Source organism: Narcine bancroftii, chromosome 7, assembly GCF_036971445.1.
Source record: "Narcine bancroftii isolate sNarBan1 chromosome 7, sNarBan1.hap1, whole genome shotgun sequence".
Classification (NCBI taxonomy): domain Eukaryota; kingdom Metazoa; phylum Chordata; class Chondrichthyes; order Torpediniformes; family Narcinidae; genus Narcine; species Narcine bancroftii.
In genome coordinates this window covers 51,171,462-51,196,083 of record NC_091475.1, presented here as the reverse complement: position 1 = coordinate 51,196,083, position 24,622 = coordinate 51,171,462, and the positions used below count along the sequence as shown (strand labels likewise).

At 39.7% G+C, this 24,622-nt stretch overlaps 1 protein-coding gene across 6 annotated transcripts in view; it reads right to left on the bottom strand.

Moving 5' to 3' along the window:
* Positions 1 to 24,622, bottom strand: part of LOC138738909 (cilia- and flagella-associated protein 47-like) — a 614,550-nt gene that overhangs the window by 332,346 nt on the left and 257,582 nt on the right. For all 6 annotated transcript variants that reach the window (XM_069890090.1, XM_069890093.1, XM_069890088.1 and 3 more), the window contains 4 exons: positions 22,338 to 22,502; positions 17,028 to 17,109; positions 13,240 to 13,347; positions 3,944 to 4,142 (listed from right to left, as the gene is read on the bottom strand). In XM_069890090.1, coding sequence (XP_069746191.1) covers positions 3,944 to 4,142; positions 13,240 to 13,347; positions 17,028 to 17,109; positions 22,338 to 22,502 — 554 coding nt within the window. The remainder of the gene's footprint in view (positions 1 to 3,943; positions 4,143 to 13,239; positions 13,348 to 17,027; positions 17,110 to 22,337; positions 22,503 to 24,622) is intronic.

The window sequence follows — 24,622 nt, the reverse complement described above, 5'->3', positions numbered from 1 at the left end:
GTCCTTGAAATTTGCCAAATTTCCAAATTTGCCAAATTTGTAACTAGCAAACAGATCATTGAGCACCCAAGCTCAAACATTTTTGGGCTATCTAACCAGACCATAATCTTAGTGAATGCTGTCAGATAGGACTTCAAAAATGCTCACACTTCTGATTTCAATGCATATGCCAGGTGATCCCATATAGTTCCAAAGCAGGCATTCCTGGTGGAATGCCTGACATAACAGGGAATATAAATAAAGGGCCTGTTTGCAGAAGACAAAAGATACATTGGATGGGCAATTTTCAATAGGAAATGCATGAAACAAAAATAAAACAAAAAATGTCATTTCCAAAGAAATGCAAACTAATAGAGTGCATGCATTTTTTTTTGGTGCCTCCTCTTGCCAAAAGCACCCAAAAGGTACAAGTGCAGTCCAAGTGCAGGTTGAGGCCAGCAGCAATGAGCTCTGAGTTATGACTTTAATGATCATTGCAGTCTGTGGAGAGATCTTATTTGATTCTGATACACTCTGCAAGCTCTTTAGAATAAATAGTGCTGCTGGACAAAGAGTTATTAAGTCACAGGGTCATGGAAGGCAATGCAGCATTAAAACTTGATATGTACCTTAACCATCTGCACCAACATCAATGCTACACATTTTTTAAAAATTCTCCCATCTACCCATCAACTGTCCCACATTCTAGCATTCAAATATACATTAGGGCAATTTATTGTTAGCAATTAACCTGTACATGTGCAATGAAACCAGATCACACGATTTGGTCAAAGAAGAACATGCAAAGAATTTCACAGAATACCAGGATTGAACCCAGTCACTGGAGCCGTGAGACAACAGCTTTACTTGCTGCACTCTTCCCTGAGCCACGTAGCAGCAAGCTGTGACACAGGTTTGGGCATCTACTGCATCACCTATTAAGTAGTATCTTTGTGTGCTCCCATGGATGACATGGATGATCCTGAATAGGATTATCTATATAAATGCCAATAGGGTGTAGTTCAACTTACATGTAGGAAATAATAGGATTCAAAGTGCTGTGCCAAGTTTGTGTTAAACTCTTTAATACACCTTGAAATTGCATTCGGGAAAGCAGACCAATGTATGAAGCTTAGCAGTGTGCATATCCAATATACCTTTTTCTGCAACCAATTCAATTAAAATTTTATATCAGTTTCCCCAAAAACAGAACTTCTGCAATAACCTTGTGTGTCTCTCAACCTGTCACCCTCTCAGTACTTTGTAATTTTTAAAAAAATTGGACATACAGCACTGTAACAGGCCAATTCGGCTATACGAGTCCGTGCCGCCCAATTTATAACCCATTAACCCAAGACATTTTGGAAGGATGACAGGAACCGGAGTCCCCAGAGAAAACTCGCATACAAACTCCTTACAGATAGAGCGGGATTCTAACCCAGGTCCGATCCCGATCACTGGCGCTATAAAGGTGTTGCACTATCCTCGACACCAACCGTGCCACCCTTTCTGACAAGTTCACAGTTATATGCAATCAAAAGAAGAAAAGCATGAAGGTAAGGTTGGGTGAGAGGTAATGGCGGGTGACATAAAAATGATATGTTTCTTTACACAATCTACATATTTAATATAAGAAATCATGGGATTAAGCCAGAGTGCAAGATGAAAAAGAGAATTAGCCATCATTTTATGTCATCTTCTGTTGTCAATCTTCTTCCAGCTCTCAGCAGTGAGAGCCCCAGAATAACTTCATTCTTTTCTCTGTAGTGGTTAAGGCATATTACCCATAGTTCAATGCAGCCTTCTCTCCTGATAGAGAGGGACAAGCGGAACATAGGAGTCATATAATGTGTTTCAATGGTATGACAACTATCAGATTCATTCAGAGACTCATTTCAGGACTCTTTCTTTTCTCATTATTTATTACTGAATATTTATTTTATGTATTTACACAATTTGTTTATATTCCTTTTTTAAAAACTTTTCTTTTTTCACTATCCATTTCTTTCTTCTTGAATACAGTTTACAGTTATCAGAAATTTAAAATTCTGCCACTAAAAAGAATCTCAGGGTTACATTAACGTCGTCATATAATGCACTCTGACAATAAATGTGAACTTTGACTTTGTCATGGTTAAATAACTGAGAGTGAAAACAACATGTATAAAATAGAAACAAGCTGTCAAAAGCGAGCCAGAACTACTTTTTATAGGTCCCAAAACTAGCTTTTATGGCACCACTGCCAGAGCTGCTGTAATGGAGTGGAGCCAGGAGAGCGGAGAGAGCAGAGATAAAGCACTGCTCCTTTCAGCCCCCAGGTCCTAATGATGGCAGCTCTGTACAAGCATTAAATGACCTATTTAAGGAGCTGACAGTGTTTTTAAACTAAACCCCTGCAACCATGTGTCTGGGACCAAGAAGGCAGCAGCAGCCAAGTGGGGGGGTTGCAGACTCTTTGGAGAAGCAGACCTGCGCAGGCAGCAGATATTGCGGGGGGGGGGGGGGGTGGTGGGGGTGGAACACCCCCGATGAGAAAGAGAAGCAGAGGAGATGACCCTACAGGACAGTGAGCATGGCAGCAGACCAGCAAGAGACTCAGCGGCTGAGGAACACACACAGGCTGTGGGCGACTTGTGTTCAGGGGACCCACACGGGCTGCTGGAGACCGTCTCATGAGAATCAGGATTCGGAGCCAGGATTTGAGAAGATGCTTAGGGCAGGAAGGGCTTCCAAAGGGTTTCAGGTGCTGAAGGCCATCTGATCATGACGATAGATTGAATCTGGAGCACAGGCAGCCAATGGATTGTTGCTAGAGGTGAATCCACATTCACTCGGTAACTGAAGGGACTCTCTTTTGCTTCTCATTCTCTCGCGGTGTAAGGGGAACCATTAATGGAGGCTATCTCCCTTAAGGTAGGCAGAAGGCAATTTTGTGCCAGATTACATGTTTTGATATATTATATGTCAATAAAAGGATCTTGAATCTAAGTGAGTAAGGAAAGGTAAATCTATGAATGGATCGTCCCAATTGTTTGAATGGTGTGTGGTGAATTGGGAAATTGTTAAGGGCACAGTTAGTGGATATGACCTTTGAAGATTTATTAACTCACATTGACCAAAGATATAAGATTACCATTATTCTCAGGCCACAACTTTTGCATCTTTAGGGCTTGATGCTGGCATTGACCACCAGTTAACAACTGACTTTTTTCAAAAAGGTATATGGATATTTATCCTTTTACTACTGGATTGAGGACACTTCTCTGTTTTTCCCTTCCTGCATGAAAATCTTTGATGAAGGGTTAAAATATTGTTAAACTACTCTCTAATTTTTGTTTTTAATTCATTTTCCATGTCAGAATATGTTCCATAATGACTTCCACCAGCTGCTGCTGTGCTATAAAGTCCCTTTAAGATGTATAAGTTGGCTATTATTGGTGTTCAGCACTAAAAAATGTCAGGGATATTTTTTGCATTATTCATCCCCTGGCAGGATATGCATCATTCAGCAATGCAGTGAGAATTGACTGCGGGTTTCAATCGTGATAATTAACGGGCAGCTGGAAGGTGATTTGCCACTTGGTTCAGAAACAATGGCATTGGTTGATCCATTTTCCATTTTCAAAATTATCCAATGGCATTGGTTGATCCATTGTCCATTTTCAAAATTATCCAATTTTAATTTACATTCTGTGATAGTACAGATTCTATCACCAATTGTATATGTACAAATATACAGATGGTAGTGTAGGATGATTGTGATTGGCTGAGAGTGTAGCCACACCTACTGGCAGGTCTTAAAGGATTGCTCCTAGCCAGAACAGGTCATTCTAGACTGGTCGACCTACTTGTGATATGCTCCAGTCTTTTAGTTAATAAAAGCCTTAGTTTCGATCAACAAGTCTTTGTTTCTTTTGACGTGCACTATACATTCCAAATGCAATAGCATAGATTTTACAATTACCTTTCTTGGAATCTTCCCATACTGTACTTCTCATGGATTCATAGTGAAAGTTAAGCCATGTCAGCAGGACACGCTCACTAGTGGAAAATATATTGCTGGAAAGGGGATCAACATTTATTCTTGGTAAGTTTTCAATGCATCTTTGACTGTGAAGCAAATTGTTGATATCCTTCAGCGTCAATCGAGAAAGAACAAAAACCTGAAGAGAAAACAAATCATCCTCAGTATCACGATAACATCAATGCAGGAAAAATAATTTAACATCTAGCAATTTATTTATAAATAACTCCTTTATATCTGACAATTGAGGTTTCACCAAAGTACAAAATACCAGTTTGAAACATCTACTCTCTTAACTGTAGTAGTTGTCAATTAACAACAGGTAATGAGGCCTCTACTGCTACAATCCCTTTTCATTGATTGCACTTTAACCTAATTCTTTTCTCAGATTTGAAGATCACCAACCAGCAGAAAAATGGCTACCTCAATGAAGGTGAAATTGATGCAAATAGTGTCCAATTGAATTTGTACTTGCAAGCGTCTCTGTTTACTCTGAGTCTGTCCCTCAGGTAAATACAGATGTAAAAAATTCATGTAAGATTTCCCCCATGAAGCCAAAAGAGATAGGAGAGATCTTAAATGGATTTTTTTGCATCTGTATTTACTCAGGAGATGACACAGAGTGTATTGAAGTGAAGCAAAACAGCAGCGAGATCATGGACCCTATCAACATTACAGAGGAGGTGCTTGCTGTCTTGAGGCAAATAAGGGTGGATAAATCCTCCGAGTCTGTCAAGAAATTCCCTCAGAGGCTTGAGGCAGGCTCATGTAGAAATAGTAGGTCACTGTTCTCAATCTTTTTCTTCCCACTCACATACCACTTTGAGTAATCCCTATGCCATAGGTGCTCTGTGATTAGTAAAGGATTGTTTAAGGTGGTTTGTGGGTGGAAAGAAAAAGTTTGAAAACCATTGTTCTAATCATACGTCATTGACTTGTTATGTGCACGGTTTCATAACTCCAAAGGAAATGGGCTAATTACAATTTTTCTCAAGCAAAATATTTCAGCAACAATTGGGTCTGGAGCAGTGATTCTCAACCTTCCCTTCCCAATTACATGCCACCTTAAGCAATCCTTCACTAATCACAGAGCACTGATGACATAGGGATTACTCAAAGTGGTATGAGTGGAAAGAAAAAGGTTGAGAACCACTGTTGTAGGGGCTCCAGCACAGGTATTTAAAACATTGTTAACTTCAGGCAAGATGCCAGACCATTAGAAGATAGCTTATATTATTCTGTTGTTTCAGAAAGACTCTAATATGGGTAATTATAGGCTGGTGAGCTTGACATCAGTTGTGGGCAGGTTAATGGAAGGTATCGGAAGAGATTTGATATACAAGTTCTTGCTCAGATTGATTGGGATAGTCAATGTGGCTTTATGCATGGAACATCAAATCCAAACAGTGTTAAAGATTTTTTTTTTAGGCAGTGGATGTTGTCTTCCTAATCTTTAGGAGGTATCTGAGAAGGTTCTGCATGGGAAGTGGGTTAAAAAGGTTCAGTCACTTGGCATCCCAGATGACGTAGTAAATTGTATTGGACATCGGTTTTACAGGAGAAGCCAGAGAGTGGCTATAGATGATTGCCTCTCTGATTGGAGGCCTGTGAAGTATGGTATGTCTCAGGGATTGTTGCTGGGTCCATTGTTATTTGTCATCTATATCAATGATCTGAAAGATAATGTGGTAAATTGGATCACCAAATTTGGAGATGACTTTAACATTTTGGACGGAGTGGATAGCAAGGAGCTTGGAATGGAGGCTGGAACAGCTGGAAAAGTTGGCTACAAAATGGGAGATGGAATTTAATCCAGACAACTGTGAGGTGTTGCCTTTTGGGAGGAGTCACCAGGGAAGGCCATACACTGTAAATAGTAGAGCACTGTAGAGTGCAGTAGATCAGAGGGATCTGGGAATATAGATGCATAATTCATTGGTTTCACTGGTGGATAGGGTCATAAAGGAAGTTTTTGGCACATTGGCCTTCATAAATCAAAGAATTGAGTACAGGAGTTGGGATGTTATGTTAAAATTGAAAATAGACATCGCCAATCCCAAATTTAGAATATTGTGTGCAGTTTTGGTCATCTAACAATGGGAAATATATAAATAAGATTGAAAATTTGCCAGGATGTTGTCAGTACTTGAGGAGCTGAGTTGTAGGGTCAGGTTGAATAGATTAGGACTTTATTCCCTGGAGCATTGGAGAATGAGGGGACATTTAATAGAGGCATATGAAAGTATGAGGGGTATAGTTAAGATAAATGTAAGCAAGCTTTCTCCACTGTGACACAAGATAGAGGACATAGGTTAAAGGTGAAAGGTGAAATGCTTAGGGGACAATGACAGATTAACCATTAGGCTGAGTAGGTTGAAGCCTAGGGGCCAAGAGCGAAAGGGGGCCCAAGCCACTAGGCTTCAGCCTACTCAGTAAAGGGTAGCTTGATCTTGGTTTATCGTTTCACACTTACTGCGGGTCTGTGCGGGTGAAGCTGGTGACTGTAGGCAGGCCAGAATTAGCATCGTGCCATTGCTGGGGTGACACGCACTGTGATTTCTGGGAACTAGCAGCATCATTAAGATTCAGTTGGAGAGACGTTAAAAATCTAATAGTTTGGTGGGAAGGTGGAGGTTGAATTAAGGCAGCTCAGCCAGAGCACCCAGAGGCAGTTAAGCAATTAGAGGCATTCTGGTGTGGACCGCAGATGCTGTCATCTCACATTTCAAAAAGAGCCACTACTTATCTGACCTGGCATCTCCTTGTGTGTGCTCCCTGCTGACTGGGCTATTAGCTGGCGTAAATCGCATGCATGAATCACGCGAACACAAGGTGCAAAAAAAATTCGATGTTCAAACAGTAAATCGGAGAGGGAGAGCCCAAGTGGCAAGAGCTGTAAGTAAAATGTTTTTTTTAAAGTTCCAGTCACCCGAATCTGAACCCTTCTTTTGGCCTTACCGGAGCTCCCGACGCCAAAGTACTGACTCTGAACTCTCCCCTGTCCCCTCAGCCTACCACATACTGGATTCCAGTGTGCAGTAGTAGGCCAATCTATCATTTTAATCTAAAAGAGGTTGTTTTTACAATGGGGATGAAGGTGAAATAATGAATGGAGTGCATTTTCACTATAAACTGATTTAAAATCTAAAAGATGTGCAATTTTATTAAATAATAGCTTATTTTAAATGCAGTTATCTCTTCAATAGGTGAAATTATTGGAGACTCATTCCATTCAAATGGGATATGATCAATTCAATGCAGACCCTGCCTATGAGCTTCATTCTCTCCTCTTCCATTTCTGTCCTGACGCTCTGTCATCCCGCTTGTGATGGTGGCACTGGTGAATACAGGGAGAGAGCTGGGAGGTGGAAAATGCTATAAGGCAAATGGTCTCCGAGCTCGCTGGAGGGGAAGGGAAAGGAGGAGAGGGATAGAATGAAAGGAGTGTGGGGGGGGGAGGGGTCGATGCAGTACCAGTCTGTGCTGCGAATCTCATCTGGATGTTCAGTATTTACACCTGTGTGCACATAACGTTGTCACTCTTCTATACAGTGTATCAAGGGGAACCATTTTAGTTCTGTGTTAAAGAATGAATTAAGCACGTTTCAGTGTGCAGTATTTGTCCTTGAAACATCAAATACACAACAGTGGTGACGAGGATCGAAACACACCCACTTGATGCTCCAGACTGTGGTGAGAAGATTTAAAAGGGATACTTAAGTTCATTCTCACAGTGAACCCTGTCATGATAATGAATATGCATGATATGTATTAACCTGACCGGAAGTCAGGTGGTATGCACTGGAGGTGGAAAGTGCAGGATGATGAAATAAGGGAAGCAGGAAAATAAAGACACGGAGATGTTCAACTGGTAAAGCATGTGGTGATGGTGTTATTAATTTCACATTTCGGGCCACAAATGTGTCAGACCCCACAAGCTCAACTGCAAAGAACAAAGAAAAGATTCAAAATGACAGAGGCACAGTTGGGCTTATCATGGAGTCAGACGAAAACTCATGACAACGTGGAACTATTCGATCATCACTGCTTAGCCAATAAAATTACTGATGCTGCACCTATTAACCAAAAGAAATTGCTGTTTTTAAGCCAAATGGACAGTAAAACCTTTCAGTTGCTAAAAAAACTCATAGCTCCTGAAACACCTGGATCTAAAACTTATGCACAGTTAGGTGCTATAATAGGGGAACATTTAAGTCCCAAACCACCAATTGTAGCAGGAATGCAAACCTCTTATTGTACTGACAATAACCACACCAGCAGTGTGAGTATAAGACAGCTTTAATAAACTAATATGTGCACTAAGAGGCTTTGTCTCTCTGCAAGACGAACCTGGAAGGCTGGACTGTAGCTCTGGACTGCTTTATATACAAGGGTGACCCCTGGTGACCTAGTGGTGTAATTACATATCACCACACTTATTACAGAAAACAGAAGAGATGAATCTATAAGTGAATATTTGGCAGAATTACATAAACTTTCACACCATTGTGAATTTGGTCAATTCCTAAACAAAGCATTAGGAGACAGATTAATAATGGCCTTAGCTAACTGCAGTGCCAGACAGAAACTACCAAGTCAAAAAGAGATGATTCTTAATTCTTCACATGAGACAGCCTTGCTTTTCAAGACATCTGAGAACAACATGGACATTTGTCAAGCGATCCCCTAGTGGTGGGCAAATTTTCCCACCAAAACTAATTTTGCTGCAGAAAAAGCAACCATACGCCTGATAACTGTTATTTCAGATGGTCGAGGTGCCATCTATGTTACAAGGAGGGGCACATCAAAGCCAAGTGTCTGAGAAACAAAAGGTAAAAAGGATAAAAAGGGGCAGAGATACAAAAAGCAGCCCACAGGAGTGAGGCAGTGGAAGAGAAGGACAGAAGTCCCAGCACTGAAACAAGTGACTTGGAAGAAGATAAGGCGGGGGAAATCACGTACATTCGTGGATTTAATGTTGGAAAATCAGAATTCTATGTCAAAGTGAAAATCAACAATGAACCTCTTCAAATGGAGCTGGATGTAGAAGCAGCAGTTTTACTGATGCCATTAAATTTAAAACAACAACTCCTACCTCACCTCGCTATTAAACAGGCATTTAAAATAGTGTTAAAAAAGTCACAGGGAGAAAGTCAAGGTGTTTGGAAAATGCAACATAAACGCGAAATATAAAGAACAAAAGCCAAAATGACTACCCCTATACCAAAGGGCCAGCGTTGTTCAGAAGAAACTGGCCATCGCACATTCAACTAAATTGGATGGAAATTGGATCCATAATGACCTTGTGCCGAGAAGATAAAGACAAGTCAAAGGTGGAACAACTGCTCAAGGGGGCTTTTGAAAAAGGCCTGGAGTCCAAGGAGTCCAGACAAAATTACACTTGAAACCAGGCATGAGCCTAAGAACAGTGTCTTTTGTCATAAAAGGAATGTTTGAAGTGGAACTTAGCAAACTGGAAGATGAGGGAAAATTGGAAAAAATCCAAAACAGTGATTGGGCAGCCCCCATCATGCCAGTGTGAAAAACCAATCAGGAAATTCAAATTTATGGTGATTATAAAGTCATCATTAATCAGGCTTTGCAGATACCAGAACACACTATGCCCAAAGCAGAAGAATAATTCCAAGCCTTGAATGGGGAAAAGAAATTTCACCAAGTTAGACATGGCTAGCATACCAAAAAATAGAATTCAATGGCAACTCAAAGAAATATGTGGCAATCAATACTCATTTGGGGTTATTCACCTATACCTAAATGCCATATGGAATATCAGCAGCTCTGGCCATATTTCAAGTGGGCATGGCAAATTATTGCATGGACTTAATGTTGGTTACAACCTCAATGACATTATAATTATTGATCAAGATGACACTGAGCACCTAGCACCTATCCAATCTAGAAAAGGTCTTAACCAGATGGCAAAAACCAGTGTATATTTATAGTACCTTCCATCACGTATCTGGGCTTTACAATTAACTGCAAAGGAGTACAAATGGACACTGTTGGTCCACTGAGCACCCTATTCAACAAACCGAGCCGAATTGCAGTCATTCCTGGGTTTGGTTAATCATTATTGGAAGCACATTCCAAATGTGTCATTGTGGTGCAGCCCACTAAACCAACTGTTTAAAAACAAAAGACCAGAAATGGTATTGGAATGATGAGACTAGTAACATTGTGGACCACTTAAAAGAAATATTAACATAAAGCAACAATGTTCTCATCCGCTATGACCCAAACAAAGAAGTTACTCTGGCCCTGTAGGATTAAGAGCAGTGTTGTCACAGGTAACTGAAAAAGGGGAACAACCGGTACCTTATGCCTCCCAGTCTCTGATGATTTGTGAATGGAATTATGCACAGATGGAAAAAGAAGGACTTGCCATAGTGTTTGGTGTCAAACATTTCCACCAATAATTATATGGTAGGAAGTTGACCTTAGTCATCGATAACAAACCGTTGAATTTGATTTTAGACCACGTTGCTTGCTGCATACGACTATGATTTAAAATATAAACCAGCAAAACAAAACAACCAAGCTGATGTGCTATCTCGCCTGCACCTACCAGAAACTAAACAGAAAGATGAGATCATTAAATTGGTGGCAGAGGCTACAGCTATCACCTTCACCATTTACCTATTGCAGCAAAACTCTCAGTAAAGAAGTACAAAACAAAGCTATACTATCAAGGGTCCTTTACTTCACGTCAAATGGGTGGCCCAAGGCTGAAATTATATCGGAAAAACTAAAACCTTATTGTGCAAGACGCCATGAAATATCAATTGAGGAAGATTGTTTATTGTAAGGAAACAGAACGATCATCCTTACAAAATGGAAAACAGCTGATATTATCAGAACTCCACAACAACCACCCAGGGATGGTTTGAATGAAGGTGGTCCTCAATAGCCCTGGGTAGTGTACAAACCGTAAGAAGATGTGGCACTGGTCAAGATGTGCAACTAGAGCCCCTCAAGCCAAGTAAATCCATGAAATGGCCATCACAACCCTGGCACAGGATTCACATTGATTTCATTGGTCCGTTCATGGGGGAAAGCTCTCACATTGTAATTAATGCACACTCCAAATGGCCAGTGGTAGCACACATGAGGAAAACAACACGGACAACTGAAAAATTGCAAAGTATATTTGCTTTGTATGGATTATTGATTTAACTGGTTTCTGATAATGATCCACAGTTTGTATCAGAGGCTATTAAGGTATTCCTACAAAATAATAGTATTTGACACATCTTGTCAGCACCCTACCATCCAAGCACAAATGGGGAAGCGGAAAGTTTTGTGCAGACCTTCAAAAAGGCAATGAAAAATAATCAATACTTAAACTCAAAATTGCAGATTTCCTGTAAGGCTATAGAAATACACCTCCCTCTACTACCAAAAGAACATCACCTGAATTAATGTTTGGATGCAACTTTTCACAGTACACCCAAACATTGCCTTTGAATTGAACAATCCACGTCTCCCAGTAAATCTACAAGATCTCATGAAGTAGGAGAGACTATCAGGATAATAGGGGGCCTTTGGTGAAAGAAGTTATCCTTAACAAAAATTACATCCTTGTACTTATTCCATACTAGTGGGAACTAAAATATGGAAACAACATATAAACAATTAAGGATGATCCTATGGCTACAGCCATGACTCATGATCCTAATGAGGTCCCAGATAAAATTCCATCAGTCTATGCTACTGTTAACATTCCAGAAGTATCTTCAAAAAATTAAACTCCGCCTCAACTGAGCTGTCCTCAGCCAAGCCATCACACAATTCAACAGAGCACCTCTCCGACTTCTTAACTAAGCAGCCCTACAGCATGTCCTGCTCAATCCTACAGTCCTATACCATATTGAAATGAGTGTCGCCAAAGACAAACTCCACAGTCCTCACCATCAACCAAGCTATTACCCCCAGTCTGGAGAATTCACAAAGTACCCTGGTGGAGTCTAACTCCCTGAGATGATGAAAGAGAGAAAAATGTCCTCCAGAGGTACTGAAAGACCATGTTCAATGACTTGGCGATCCAACACATCATTTTTATTTAATAATTACTCATGATCTTCACCCTTGGTCTACAGGCACAACATAGTTATTGTAGATTAGTAATAGTGCTGCCCGTGTGTGTTATTTGCACAAAACATTTATTTTTCTTGGAGGGGAAGAGTGTTAGGTATTTACACCTGTGTGCGTATGATGTTTGATTTTCAGTCACCTCTGCACATTTTCAAATATTTTGATTTTATAAATGAAACTTGCAAGTAACAAATCACAAGACTATTTTGTTGTTATATTGTCTTAAATAAAATAATCCAGAATTGAGAAGCTTTGCAAGAAAGATTGATAAGATGATCTGCAGCTATTATTTCTGTTATCACTGTATCTAGTATAGACCAAAGATGATCCCCTGATCAATTGGTCACAAATTTACGTTCAACATCAAAGAACATCAAATATTTCCTTATTATTTTAACACAAGTATTAATGACCATCAAAAAACATCATAAACACAAAGAAAAATACTGATCATCTCTCACACACACACATGCAAAAATAAAATCAGAAACAAAATCAGGTGATAATGAGAGATTTCAGAATTTAAGTAAGGAGTTTTTTTTGAAAAAAGGCAATCATGCTTTGTCTTCTTCACTCATATCTCACAGATCTCAAAATTTAGTCGTGGTAATTGGTGGCAGTTTTGCTTCAAATGCTATTGAAGTGTGTTCTAAATGCTTATCAAATTCCATCACATCCACAGTAAAGCACGTTATCAGCATTTTTTATTGTCTGCACCTTATTTCAAATAAAAACAATTACTTCACTTGTTGAAATAATTACTCATAACATTTTGTATTCTAACTTCCTCTCAACAACGCTCGAGCAAAATAGCGAGAAACAAAAGAAACATACACCAATACTTAAAATATTGATGGATCCAGAGAAATTCATTACATGCATTTTGTCCGTCAATTGAATTCAACTTTAACTTTGTTCATCAATGGAAGTTCATATCAAATGATGTAAATAAATTCATGATTTATTAAGGGCATTAAGGGTACAAAAGACCATTAAATAACAGCATTTAAAGATGGTAATGTGTTGGCATTTTTTTTAAATTGTTAAATATCTTTATTTGGGTGTGAGAAATTAACACAAAAATTTAGTGCACAAACAATTATGATGTATTTGAATAGTTTTACCTTGTAAATTTGCAGCAATACGTCAGACCATGAACTTTTGCTTATTGATTCAAAGACGTTATCATCCAGGTCAAAAATATCAGCACTTTCTGGGCTGTGTAAGCAATGCTGAAAATGTGAAATATAATCTTAATAACTATTCAATTTTCAGGGAGCAAAATCTCAATACAAAACCTTACATTATTGCAATTTTGCGTGATAGATTTTCCAAGCCATTACTATTTAAAGAAACATGGAGTACAGATGTAATCATACATCTTAGACAACTACTATAACACTTCTATGCCTACTTATTCTAAAGATAATTTACAATAGCATTACAAATACAGCTGCTCCCACTCATACTTGTCTAAAGCTATTTTCAGGACGAGATCAAGCAGCAGAAATCAGCCACAAGGTATGCCCAGCAAATATAATCTCAACAATATATTGAACGTGAGTAAAGAAAGGCAAAATATCAAAGTTCTGCAAAAATATGGTTTTGTTATTGATATTCAATTTTAGTGTTATCTGCAAACTTACTAACCGTGCTAATTACACTTTTATCAAACTTGTTCAAATAGGTGACAAACAACAGCTGACCCAACACCAATCCCTGCACATCCCACTGGGGTCTGCAGTCTGAATAACAGCTCTACACCAGAACCATCTGTCTCCTACCATCAAGCCAATCCTATATCCAACTGCCCAGCTCACCTTGGATCCCATGCGATCTGACCTTCCTGACTATCCTACAATGTAGGACGTGTAAAAACGCTGCTAAAGCCCATGTCAACAATGACTAACATCTTGCCGTCATCAATCTTTTTGGTCACCGCTCCAAAAAATCAGTTGAATTTGTGAGAAGTTTTCTCTGCACAAAGGCATGTTAACTATCCCTAATCAGTCCCTGCCTTGCCAAACGCATGAGGATCCTGCCTTCTGTATCCCCTCTAATAACTTACCCTGAACTGCTGCTAAGGTCACCAGCTTGTAATTTTCTAGATTTTCCTTGCAGCCTTTCTTAAAGACATTAGACACCCTCCAGTTTTTCAGTACCTCACCCATGCAGAACAATGATAGAAATATCTCTGCCAGGGCACTTGCAATTTCTTCTCAGCCAGGAGTATGCAGTGTTGGCAGATTATGAAATCAATTACAGTGCAACAATGCTGATTTAATATCAGTTCTACCAAATTAAATCCTGTGATGCAATTAGTCACCATGTTTAAAAATATGGAGAATCCAAGAAATGGGAACAGGAATGACCACTCACCTAAGTATTTGGAAAGATCATCAATTCTTTGGAAGTTAATGGTGCTGCTGATTTGTACAGAATAAAAACATTTATATGAAGTGTTGACCTAGGAGTTTGTGTTAAATTTCAGGTTTTACATAACCTGTCCATTCTGGATGTAAATGTTTTAGCAATTATTCCTCTCATCAGCTTAGATGACAAGAAGAAAGGAGATGGTAAACTGAGCTCAATAACTCAGTTTTTTGGAAGATGGAGAAGAGGAGTGAAAAGCTACTCAATAGAGGATCTTATCAATTGGGGATCTTCCAGCAACATGTCTTTCTCAACAAAGAATGTTACGTAAGGTACCGACCATTGAGTGTGGAGATCCTGACTGAAAGATGTAACATATGCCCATTTCAACAACTATATGATTTTCTACGCATCAGGCTTCCTCCAAGAAAGCCAGGGATATATCTGCAATGTCTCCCAGTTTACTGAGCACTCTGTTGCACGTGTTGTACTTTCTCTTCCAAGAGATCTAAATATATTACCATCCTTGGCAAGAAACAAGCAGGCAGAGCAAGTACATGGCTTTGACAAGATTGAAGGCTTCCCATTGATGCAGACTACTTAAGCATGGAGATACATTGCTTTCATAGTACCATGTGTCAACTTGATGTGCCAGCATTGAAAGAGATATGTTCCTGAATGCTCAGCTGGTGTCTCCATGTATACAGTCCATAATTCTGATCAATGCCCAATATCTAGGCTTCAGTTATGATGCAAGGCAATCAATAGATTTTGAACATCTGTCTTGCTTGTTCACTGTACAACTGACTCCGGTGTCTTACACACACACACACACACACACACACACACACACACACACACACACACACACAAAATGGCACCATGTTAGTAATGAAAGTTTTATTACCTCACACAATGCAACAGACTGCGCCATTGACATTCTCAAACAAAAATTTAATTCCATAGACACGGGAAACCATTGTGACTGAGCTCTGAGTGAGATGTTAGGAGATGTCTTAAAATTCCTTAAAGTCCACAACACTGCACCACAGCACAATTAGGACATGGTTGATCCCATTATCACATTGCTGCAGGGCAACACAACATGGGCATGCTGCCTGCACCAGGATGAATGTTCTGTGGGTTAATCACTATCACTGCTCCTACTTTTCAGCACTATTTGATTCATTCCCTTCAGTTTCAATGAATAAAGTTTTTTTTTAAATTTTCTGTATCAATAATTTAGAGTGGACATTCAAAATCCAACAGGTGTAAAATAGGGCTTTGTGCACATATAGATCCACCAATGTTTAGAATTGTTATACTACTAATTCAGTGGTTCCCGACCGTTTACTTTCCACTCACATACCGTTTTAAATATTCCTTATGCCATAAGTGTTCTGTGATTAATATGGGATTGGTTAAGGTGGAACATGGGTGGAAAGAAAAAGTTTGAAAACCACTATTTTAATCATTCCAAATTGACTCGTTATGTGCACAGTTTCATAACTCTAAAGGAAATGGGCCAATGACAATTTTTCTCAAGCAAAATATTTCAGTAATAATTGGGTCTAGAGCAGTGATTCTCAACCTTCCCTTCCTACTCACATCCCACCTTAAGCAATCCCTGACTAATCACAGAGCACTTATGGCATCTTCTTTGGCTTGGCTTCGCGGACGAAGATTTATGGAGGGGGTAAAAAGTCCACGTCAGCTGCAGGCTCGTTTGTGGCTGACCAGTCCGATGCGGGACAGGCAGACACGATTGCAGCGGTTGCAAGGGAAAATTGGTTGGTTGGGGTTGGGTGTTGGGTTTTTCCTCCTTTGCCTTTTGTCAGTGAGGTGGGCTCTGCGGTCTTCTTCAAAGGAGGCTGCTGCCCGCCAAACTGTGAGGCGCCAAGATGCACGGTTTGAGGCGTTATCAGCCCACTGGCGGTGGTCAATGTGGCAGGCACCAAGAGATTTCTTTAGGCAGTCCTTGTACCTTTTCTTTGGTGCACCTCTGTCACGGTGGCCAGTGGAGAGCTCGCCATATAATACGATCTTGGGAAGGCGATGGTCCTCCATTCTGGAGACGTGACCCATCCAGCGCAGCTGGATCTTCAGCAGCGTGGACTCGATGCTGTCGACCTCTGCCATCTCGAGTATGGCATAGTTAATACTTAAAGTGGTATGTGAGTGGAAAGTAAAAGGTTGGGAACCACTGGACTAATTGATTATTGATCATTTAAGAAAAAAACTAGTGTTTCTGTCAAATGTGCTTAATTATAAATGAATGATAAATGTAGTGCACCACTAAAGACATACACATTGTCTGATAATAAAAAATGATAGGTTAGAGTATTTGCAGAAGTGATTTTCTCATATTTTTAAGATACACAATATTTTGTCTGCCGACTGATACTAATAGTGCACAAATTACAAATGTGCAACCCTGCTTGATATGAAAAACAATCTGCAAAGTCATTATTAGTGAAATATGTTCAGATGTGGAACAAAATGCTGGTTATTTATTTCACACATGCTTGGCTATAATTACCTGTAATTGATGCCATTTCTTAAACTGTTCAGGCTCAAATAAGAACTCTGGTTTCACATGAGCAAGATAAGCTCCTTGAGCTCTGCATTAGAACACATTTGAAAGAAAGATACATATTTTATTACTTGTATGTTAGTATGGAAGCAGAAGCTTCTGGCCAAGCACAACCATATTTTGGACACCCTTATTTTAACTCTGAAAATTGAATATATTCAATCAATAGAATATTTAGATTTACAAGAGTTTAAAGCTGAATAACTTAAAAGGTTTTTTCCCTTGATGCTGGAATTCAGAACGAGCCAAACAAGCTCTCACATGAATGGATTAGTATTCCCATTCAACACATTACAGTACATGCAATTTACAAGATGTCCAATGAGAACTTGTCACATTTACTTTGACAGCATGACAAAGTACATGTCTGCAACCAACATAATTTCTTAAGTTTCCCTCTTAGATATAATCTTTTCGAACTTGAATATGGAAATTTTTCTTGATCAAGCAAGGGTGCGTATTCCACTTCAGAGTCATTGATTGTGGCCTTGCAATATTGACATGATCATTTTATTTAGAGAAAGATTACTTCAAAGGAGTGAAAGATGGGGCATGGGCAATTACAGTGGGAGGTGAGGTGATAACATTAATTCTTGTTGAATTTAATCATTCCTGAGCTAATCTGAATGTTACTTGTGCTGAGTCACCAAAGGAACTGTGACTCCAGCATAGACATTATCAGAAATCAGCTATAAAGCTGATGAGAAATGAAATGATTTTTCAGATTTTCATATTTCAGAGCATTTTCAATTATTGTCAGAGTACATGCATAACATCACACATAAGTCGAGGCAGAATTGCCACATAGTGCAAATAAACTGTACTCAATGTACACATGTAAAGAAATAAACTGTAAACAAACAATGACTGCAATATAGAGAGAAAAGAAAAATTAATAAAGTGCAAAAGTAAGAGTCCTTAAATGTGTCCCTGATTGAATTTGTTTTTTGAGGAGTCTGATGGTGGAGGAGCTCTGGGGGTTCCAAGGAAGAAATGTCAGGGATCTTGTAGGGGGAGAAGCACATGACCCTCTGCTGATGCTCACCTCAACTGCTCATTTGAACAATACCCCTCCCCCTCACAGAAATCAGGGGTCTGTTTTATTTGTAATCCCACACAGGTTGTTAATTTTTAATTAATTTATTTTGCAGGATTATGCCTGTCCAACAATGAGGTGATCAGTCTTCTTGTAAGGTCAAAAACTCCCATGATTTGTGGAGGTGTGCTTGGGCAAAGGATCCCCGCATCTCATGTTGCAACTGAGTATTGGTCACCTGCTGTTTCCTTGCCAGTGCAACTCAAGCTGCCACAGTTCACCAGAATGGAGAAATAATGTCAGGGTTTTCATTTCACCACCATGTTTCTTATTTGCATCGAGTTTTGCAAAGTGTGAAAGGTGGTGTGTGAATTACATCCTTTGTAGCAAGTACAATATCCCCTTCTTGAATCAACTGGATTTATTGTGAGCACCTGGTTTTCTCCATGAGTTCCTGGTTCACTGGAGGAGGGATAAGGTCTGGAAGCTCCTCCCTGTCTAATCCACAGCGCTCACTCCCATGTGTGATCAACACAGCAGGAGTTCTTGTGCTCTGTTTTCCCCTACCCCCAATTGTGTGGTGTCCCCGTTTCACATTGACTAACGGTACAAACTATGTTGCTGGAACTAACCTGTTTCTGCAAGATGAGGGAGCAGCTGAAAGGGTAGATAGAGGGGAAACCTATTCATTGATGTGACTCGCGTGATTGCAACAACTTGGATCTGGCTTCTCATTAGAACAAGTGACAGTGCAATGGTTTGCCACCTCAGCATGGGAGCGCAGCAGGGCTGCCCGTGCTTGAGCGACCACCAGTACAGGTAGGTTGTCCTGCTCCTGCTCTGGCATCCACTGCACATGGGTCGGGGAAGAGGCTTCCCCTTGGAGCTGGTCGCTTGATTTGTAAAATTTTTAAAAAGAGAGTGACAGGTGAGGAAAGGCCACAAGAGCCCTGTGAATGTGGGTTTGGATTGTAGAGCGCGTCAAAAGAATCAAAGGCTTGTTGATCCAAACCAAGGCTTTTATTAACTAGAAGACTGGAGCATATCACATGTAGGTCGACCAGTCCAGAATGACCTGGTCTGGCTAGGAGCAACCCTTTAAGACCTGCCAGTAGGTGTGGCTACACTCTCAGCCAATCACTGTCATCCTACACTACAATCTGTACATATACACATTGGTGATAGAATCTGTACTATCACATGAGTTTGACAATAAGCTGAGTGGATGCTGTTTTGATTTGCCCTGGAGCTGAAAGGACAGCAAATAAGATTTTGAAAACCACAAAAGCCTGTCAATGCTGGAATCTTGGGCAGACAAAGAAATGGTGGAGAAAGTCCACAAGTCAGACAGGATCCATGGGGAGAAATGGTCAGTTGTTGAACTCAGGGTACAACGGGAAGTGGTGACTGGGGTTCGGAGCAGGGATAACCCTTGGTCTCGGACTTGTGTCTTTTCAAGCAAATAGCGCCTTTGGAAGACTACACAAAAGAGTCTGGAAAAACAACCAACTGAAAAACCTCACAAAGATAAGCGTATACAGAGCCGTTGTCATACCCACACTCCTGTTCGGCTCCGAATCATGGGTCTTCTACCGGCACCACCTACGGCTCCTAGAACGTTTCCACCAGCGTTGTCTCCGCTCCATCCTCAACATCCATTGGAGCGCTTTCATCCCTAACGTCGAAGTACTCGAGATGGCAGAGGTCGACAGCATCGAGTCCACGCTGCTGAAGATCCAGCTGCGCTGGATGGGTCACGTCTCCAGAATGGAGGACCATCGCCTTCCCAAGATCGTGTTATATGGCGAGCTCTCCACTGGCCACCGTGACAGAGGTGCACCAAAGAAAAGGTACAAGGACTGCCTAAAGAAATCTCTTGGTGCCTGCCACATTGACCACCGCCAGTGGGCTGATAACGCCTCAAACCGTACATATTGGCACCTCACAGTTTGGCGGGCAGCAACCTCCTTTGAAGAAGACCGCAGAGCCCACCTCACTGACAAAAGGCAAAGGAGGAAAAACCCAACACCCAACCCCAACCAACCAATTCCCCTGCAACCGCTGTTCCCCTGCAACCGCTGCAACCGTGTCTGCCTGTCCCACATCGGACTTGTCAGCCACAAACGAGCCTGCAGCTGACGTGGACTTTTTACCCCCTCCATAAATCTTCGACCGCGAAGCCAAGCCAAAGAAAAGAAGAAGATCCTGGAGCTCCAGACACGAGAGCTGCAGTTGGGTAGATGTTCACAATAACTTATTTGTGGGGGAATGCCTGCGAATGCCCCCCCCCCACCCCCCATGACACCGACCCTTAAACTGTAATTGACAAATTAAGGTTCCACGATTTCCAAGTATTCCCCAAAGGGGTTCTGTAAGCAAAAAGGTTTGGGCCCTGCTCTAAGCACATGAAACTAATTTGCAAGTATTTTGTTATTTCAAATTGCTTAAGTAGTTAGTCCTCCCTGGAGCAAAATGTTTTATTCTGTTCATAAATAAAACATGGCATGAGACAAATCACTAAGATCCAATTAGGCATTGCTGCCATCAAATCACTATTGCATACAAGATGTCCTCATGATCACATCATGCCACTCTATACATTCCCATCATTTAAGAATGGTCCAGGTTTAAAATTTTGCTCCTCAAATGGCAGGCTGTGAGACACAATCTGCAAATGTACATATAAGAACAGTTTAGAAGATTTAAAAAGATATTGTCTCACTAAAATATTAGGCATTGCTCTGGGAAAAAATTCAATCCTAGAAGCTGCCATTGCTCTAAGAAAACACTGAAGGTCCACTGGAGATGAGTGTTCTAAAGCAAGTAAATAAATGGATAATAAACTCATCAGGAAATAACAGATAGAGTTGAACAATGAAGGAATGTATGAAACAATAAACAAAGATGATCATTGATGTGTGGATGGAAAGATAAAATTAGGGAAATTGCATCTAGGTGAGTTAAGTGAATGACTGAGTTAACTAAAATGGGAGTTATCAAGATGACCTTAGAATTGTAACACTCTTCCTTATGTGTAAAAAAAATTGAAATGGCCCAAAAGTTTTCATGGCAGGACATTTAATATTCAATTAGTTTGAAAACAATTTTAGACACTATCCTGACATTTCCAAAACTTAAATAGCACTCTCCCTTTAACCTCAAGTAATTCATTCACAAAAACATGATCATGTATGCTATTTAAGTTCTAACTGCAATTGACTATTATTCTGGATTTAATACCTGCATTTGGATTTGTTAGGAATATTTAATTATTCCCCTAGACTTTCTATTAAACCACACCCTGCAACATCTTCCCAATGAATGTATTCATCTTTTCATATTCAAAGCATGCATAAATTAAAGAATCAAAAATGCATCTATCACTCAGTTCTGCTGTCATCACTCAACCTAAAAATCTTACTTTAATCATTTGTTTCTTGTTAGTAAACCATTTCCACCTGTGCCACCATAACATCTAGTAACTGTATTTTTCCATCTTTTATCAGTGTCACTTGTCAAAACACAAAACTAATTCAAATATATTTTCAGATAAAAGCTTTCTTTAACAAATCCCAAAAGCAGGTGAGAAGACTATACCCCACATTAAGGCAATGTATTTCTTTCAATATACTGGCATCTAAAAATATCAATAAAACCCAATTATATGTGGTACCAGTTCAAATGAACAAGAGAGTTGCACATGTGGTATAATAAAGTTATTATGTGACAAATCTCTCCTTCCTGCTCTTAACGATAGCAATCAATAAAATTAAGAAGAGTTGAGAGCTTTAAAGCACAGAAACAACCATCTCCACCAAGTTGTCTCTCTGAGCTCATCCCATTTGCTGGCACTTGATGCATATCCAATTTTAAATATCATAATTGCACCCACCTCAAAAGCTTCTTCTGGCAACTTGTTTAATATATGCATCAACCTCTGCATAAAAAAACCTTGTTCTTTCAGTCCATTTTAAATCTAAGAATACACATGATTCAGAGGAGCCACAGAGACTGGGAATTTCTTGTTTATGTGGTGACCATCACATTTATGGTCAAGTAAGAAATGGTAAAACGTGAACAGCTATCAGGAAATTCCCAAAAAACTGTTTATAGAGATCTATGATGCTTATCACAGAAGCTGATGAAAAAAATGAAAACCCAAAAATGTAAAACTTCCAATTCATCAAACTCCATGTCAGTGTGAAAATCTATGAACTTACCTGAGGAAAATTAGAAGTGTTGAATATTGCCAATGCAATTGTAATGTACATTCCACAGGGTCACTGGACAATAATCGATTTCCTATCAGTCCAGGTAATTGCTGGCCACTGAGATGTTTCAGCAGATCATAAATTGTTTTTGTTCCTTTACCACACTGCTTTGTGCTGTATTCAGAAGAAATGTTGTTTTTAGATATGTCTTCACAGTGTCAATTTCAGTCACTAAAATTTAATCAATGGTTCTGAACTTACAACTGTTAATTTTGCCCAAGAACTTGTGAAGTTGTTTATTAAAATTAAAGGATGCACTAAGTTTGACAGTAATAAGAATGTTATTCCAGGAAGTAAACAAATCACTTTAATAATTGAAAAGATGGAGAAAAAATCTAGTTTCTTCTTCCAATTATCCATTTTCTGGTCTTCTCTAGTTTCATCTAAAATTTTCTCACATTTTCTTCACAGTGACTTTCACACACTTGCCATGTCATGGGAACAGCTATCAGGAAATTCCCAAAACCTGTTTATAGAGATCTCTGATGCTTATCACAGAAGCTGATGAAAAAATGAAAGCCCAAAAATATAAAACTTCTAATTCGTAAAACTCTATGTCAGTGTGAAAATCTATGAAGTTACCTGAGGAAAATTATGTGTTGAATATTGCCAAAGCAATTGTAATATACATTCCACAGGGCACTGGGCAATAACCAATTTGTTGTCAGTTCAAGTCATCTTTATCTTTAGTGTCATCTTTAACACTTTCTCATTTGCTCTCTTTTTTAAATATCTCTCTTCACCTCTGTTCTTCTTTCTGATATGTTCTAGCAATATATCCCTCTGCAGATATCTAGATTGCATTACACACTTTAATTGAAGTTCAGGGATCAACAATCAGATGTTGAGCTGAACATTTGGAGGTGCTTCACTTCAGCATCAGAATTTTTCATGAGGGTTAGCAGTCATGGTTACAGAAGAGTCCTGCCATTCACTTTAAGGCAAAGGAGGTAAAAGAAAAGGAGCTTAAAGACAAAAATAAGTGTTGGCCAGAAGACCATTCAAATAAAAAAGCAAATTTTTAAATTTAAATTTTGACATACAGCACAGAAGGCCATTTCTGACCACACTGCCAAATTTATACCCAATTAACCTACAACCCCCGGTACATTTCAAATGGTGGTAGGAAACCATAGCCCCACAGGGAAAACCCATGCAGACACAGGGAAAACGTACAAACTCCTTACAGACAATGCGGGATTTGAACCCCCATTTCAGTCGCTGGTGTTGTAACAATGTTGCACTAACCACTACGCTAATCATCCCACATGGTTGGAGAAACTTAGTGGGTTAGGCAGCATCTGTAGAAGTAAAGGGATAATCAACATTTTGAGTCAAGATGGAGATTGAAGGGGATAGGACTGTGGGAGATAGATTGTTGGAGCCAGATAGGGGAGAGGAACAAAACAGTTGGATCAGTGAGAAAAAGGTGCAGAAGAGGCATAGGTTACTTGAAAATGGAAAAATTGATGTTAACACATCATGAATTAAAATTGATGTTAATTGATGTTAGGTTGAAAACTATTCAGGCAGAATATGAGGTGTTATTTTTCTTCTTTGCATTTGGTGTTATTCTGGCAGTGGACAAGGTCAAGAACAGAAAGATCTGTGCAGCAATGGGTAGGGGAGTTGAAACTTTTGGCAACTCAAGATGGCCATAACAGACAGAATGGAGATGTTCTGCAAAATGGTTGCCTGGTTTAGGCTTGGTGTCATCGAGGTAGAGGAAAGCACATCAAGAGCACCAAATGCAGTAAACGCATGTGTGAATCATTGTTTCCTCTGGAAAGGCTGTTCCTGGATGGTGGTGAAGGAGGAGATGCAGAATCAAATACTGCACCCTCTTGAGCTGCACAGGAAAGTGCCAGGGAACAGTGAAGGATGGCTGGATCAGGATGAGTGAACTGATGGGATCCCACATCTAGTCATAACCTCCACACCCTTTCGACTATTTGCATGATTAGAGAAATATGTCCTTCCAATTGACTTTTTCAGAGCCTCATTATTTTGTATATCTCAGTCAATCTCTGATTTCACTGTCTTGAAAAGAAATGCGAGCTCATCCAATCTTTCCTCATAAATAAAATATCCCAGTCCCAGTGTCATCATAACTCTGTTCTACATCATTTCCAATTAAATCACGTAATTCCTGTTGTGCACCAAGTGCTCAAGCTATGGCCCAGTGTCAAAACATATTCTTTCTTCCCTTACATTTTATGCCATGGCTCACAAAG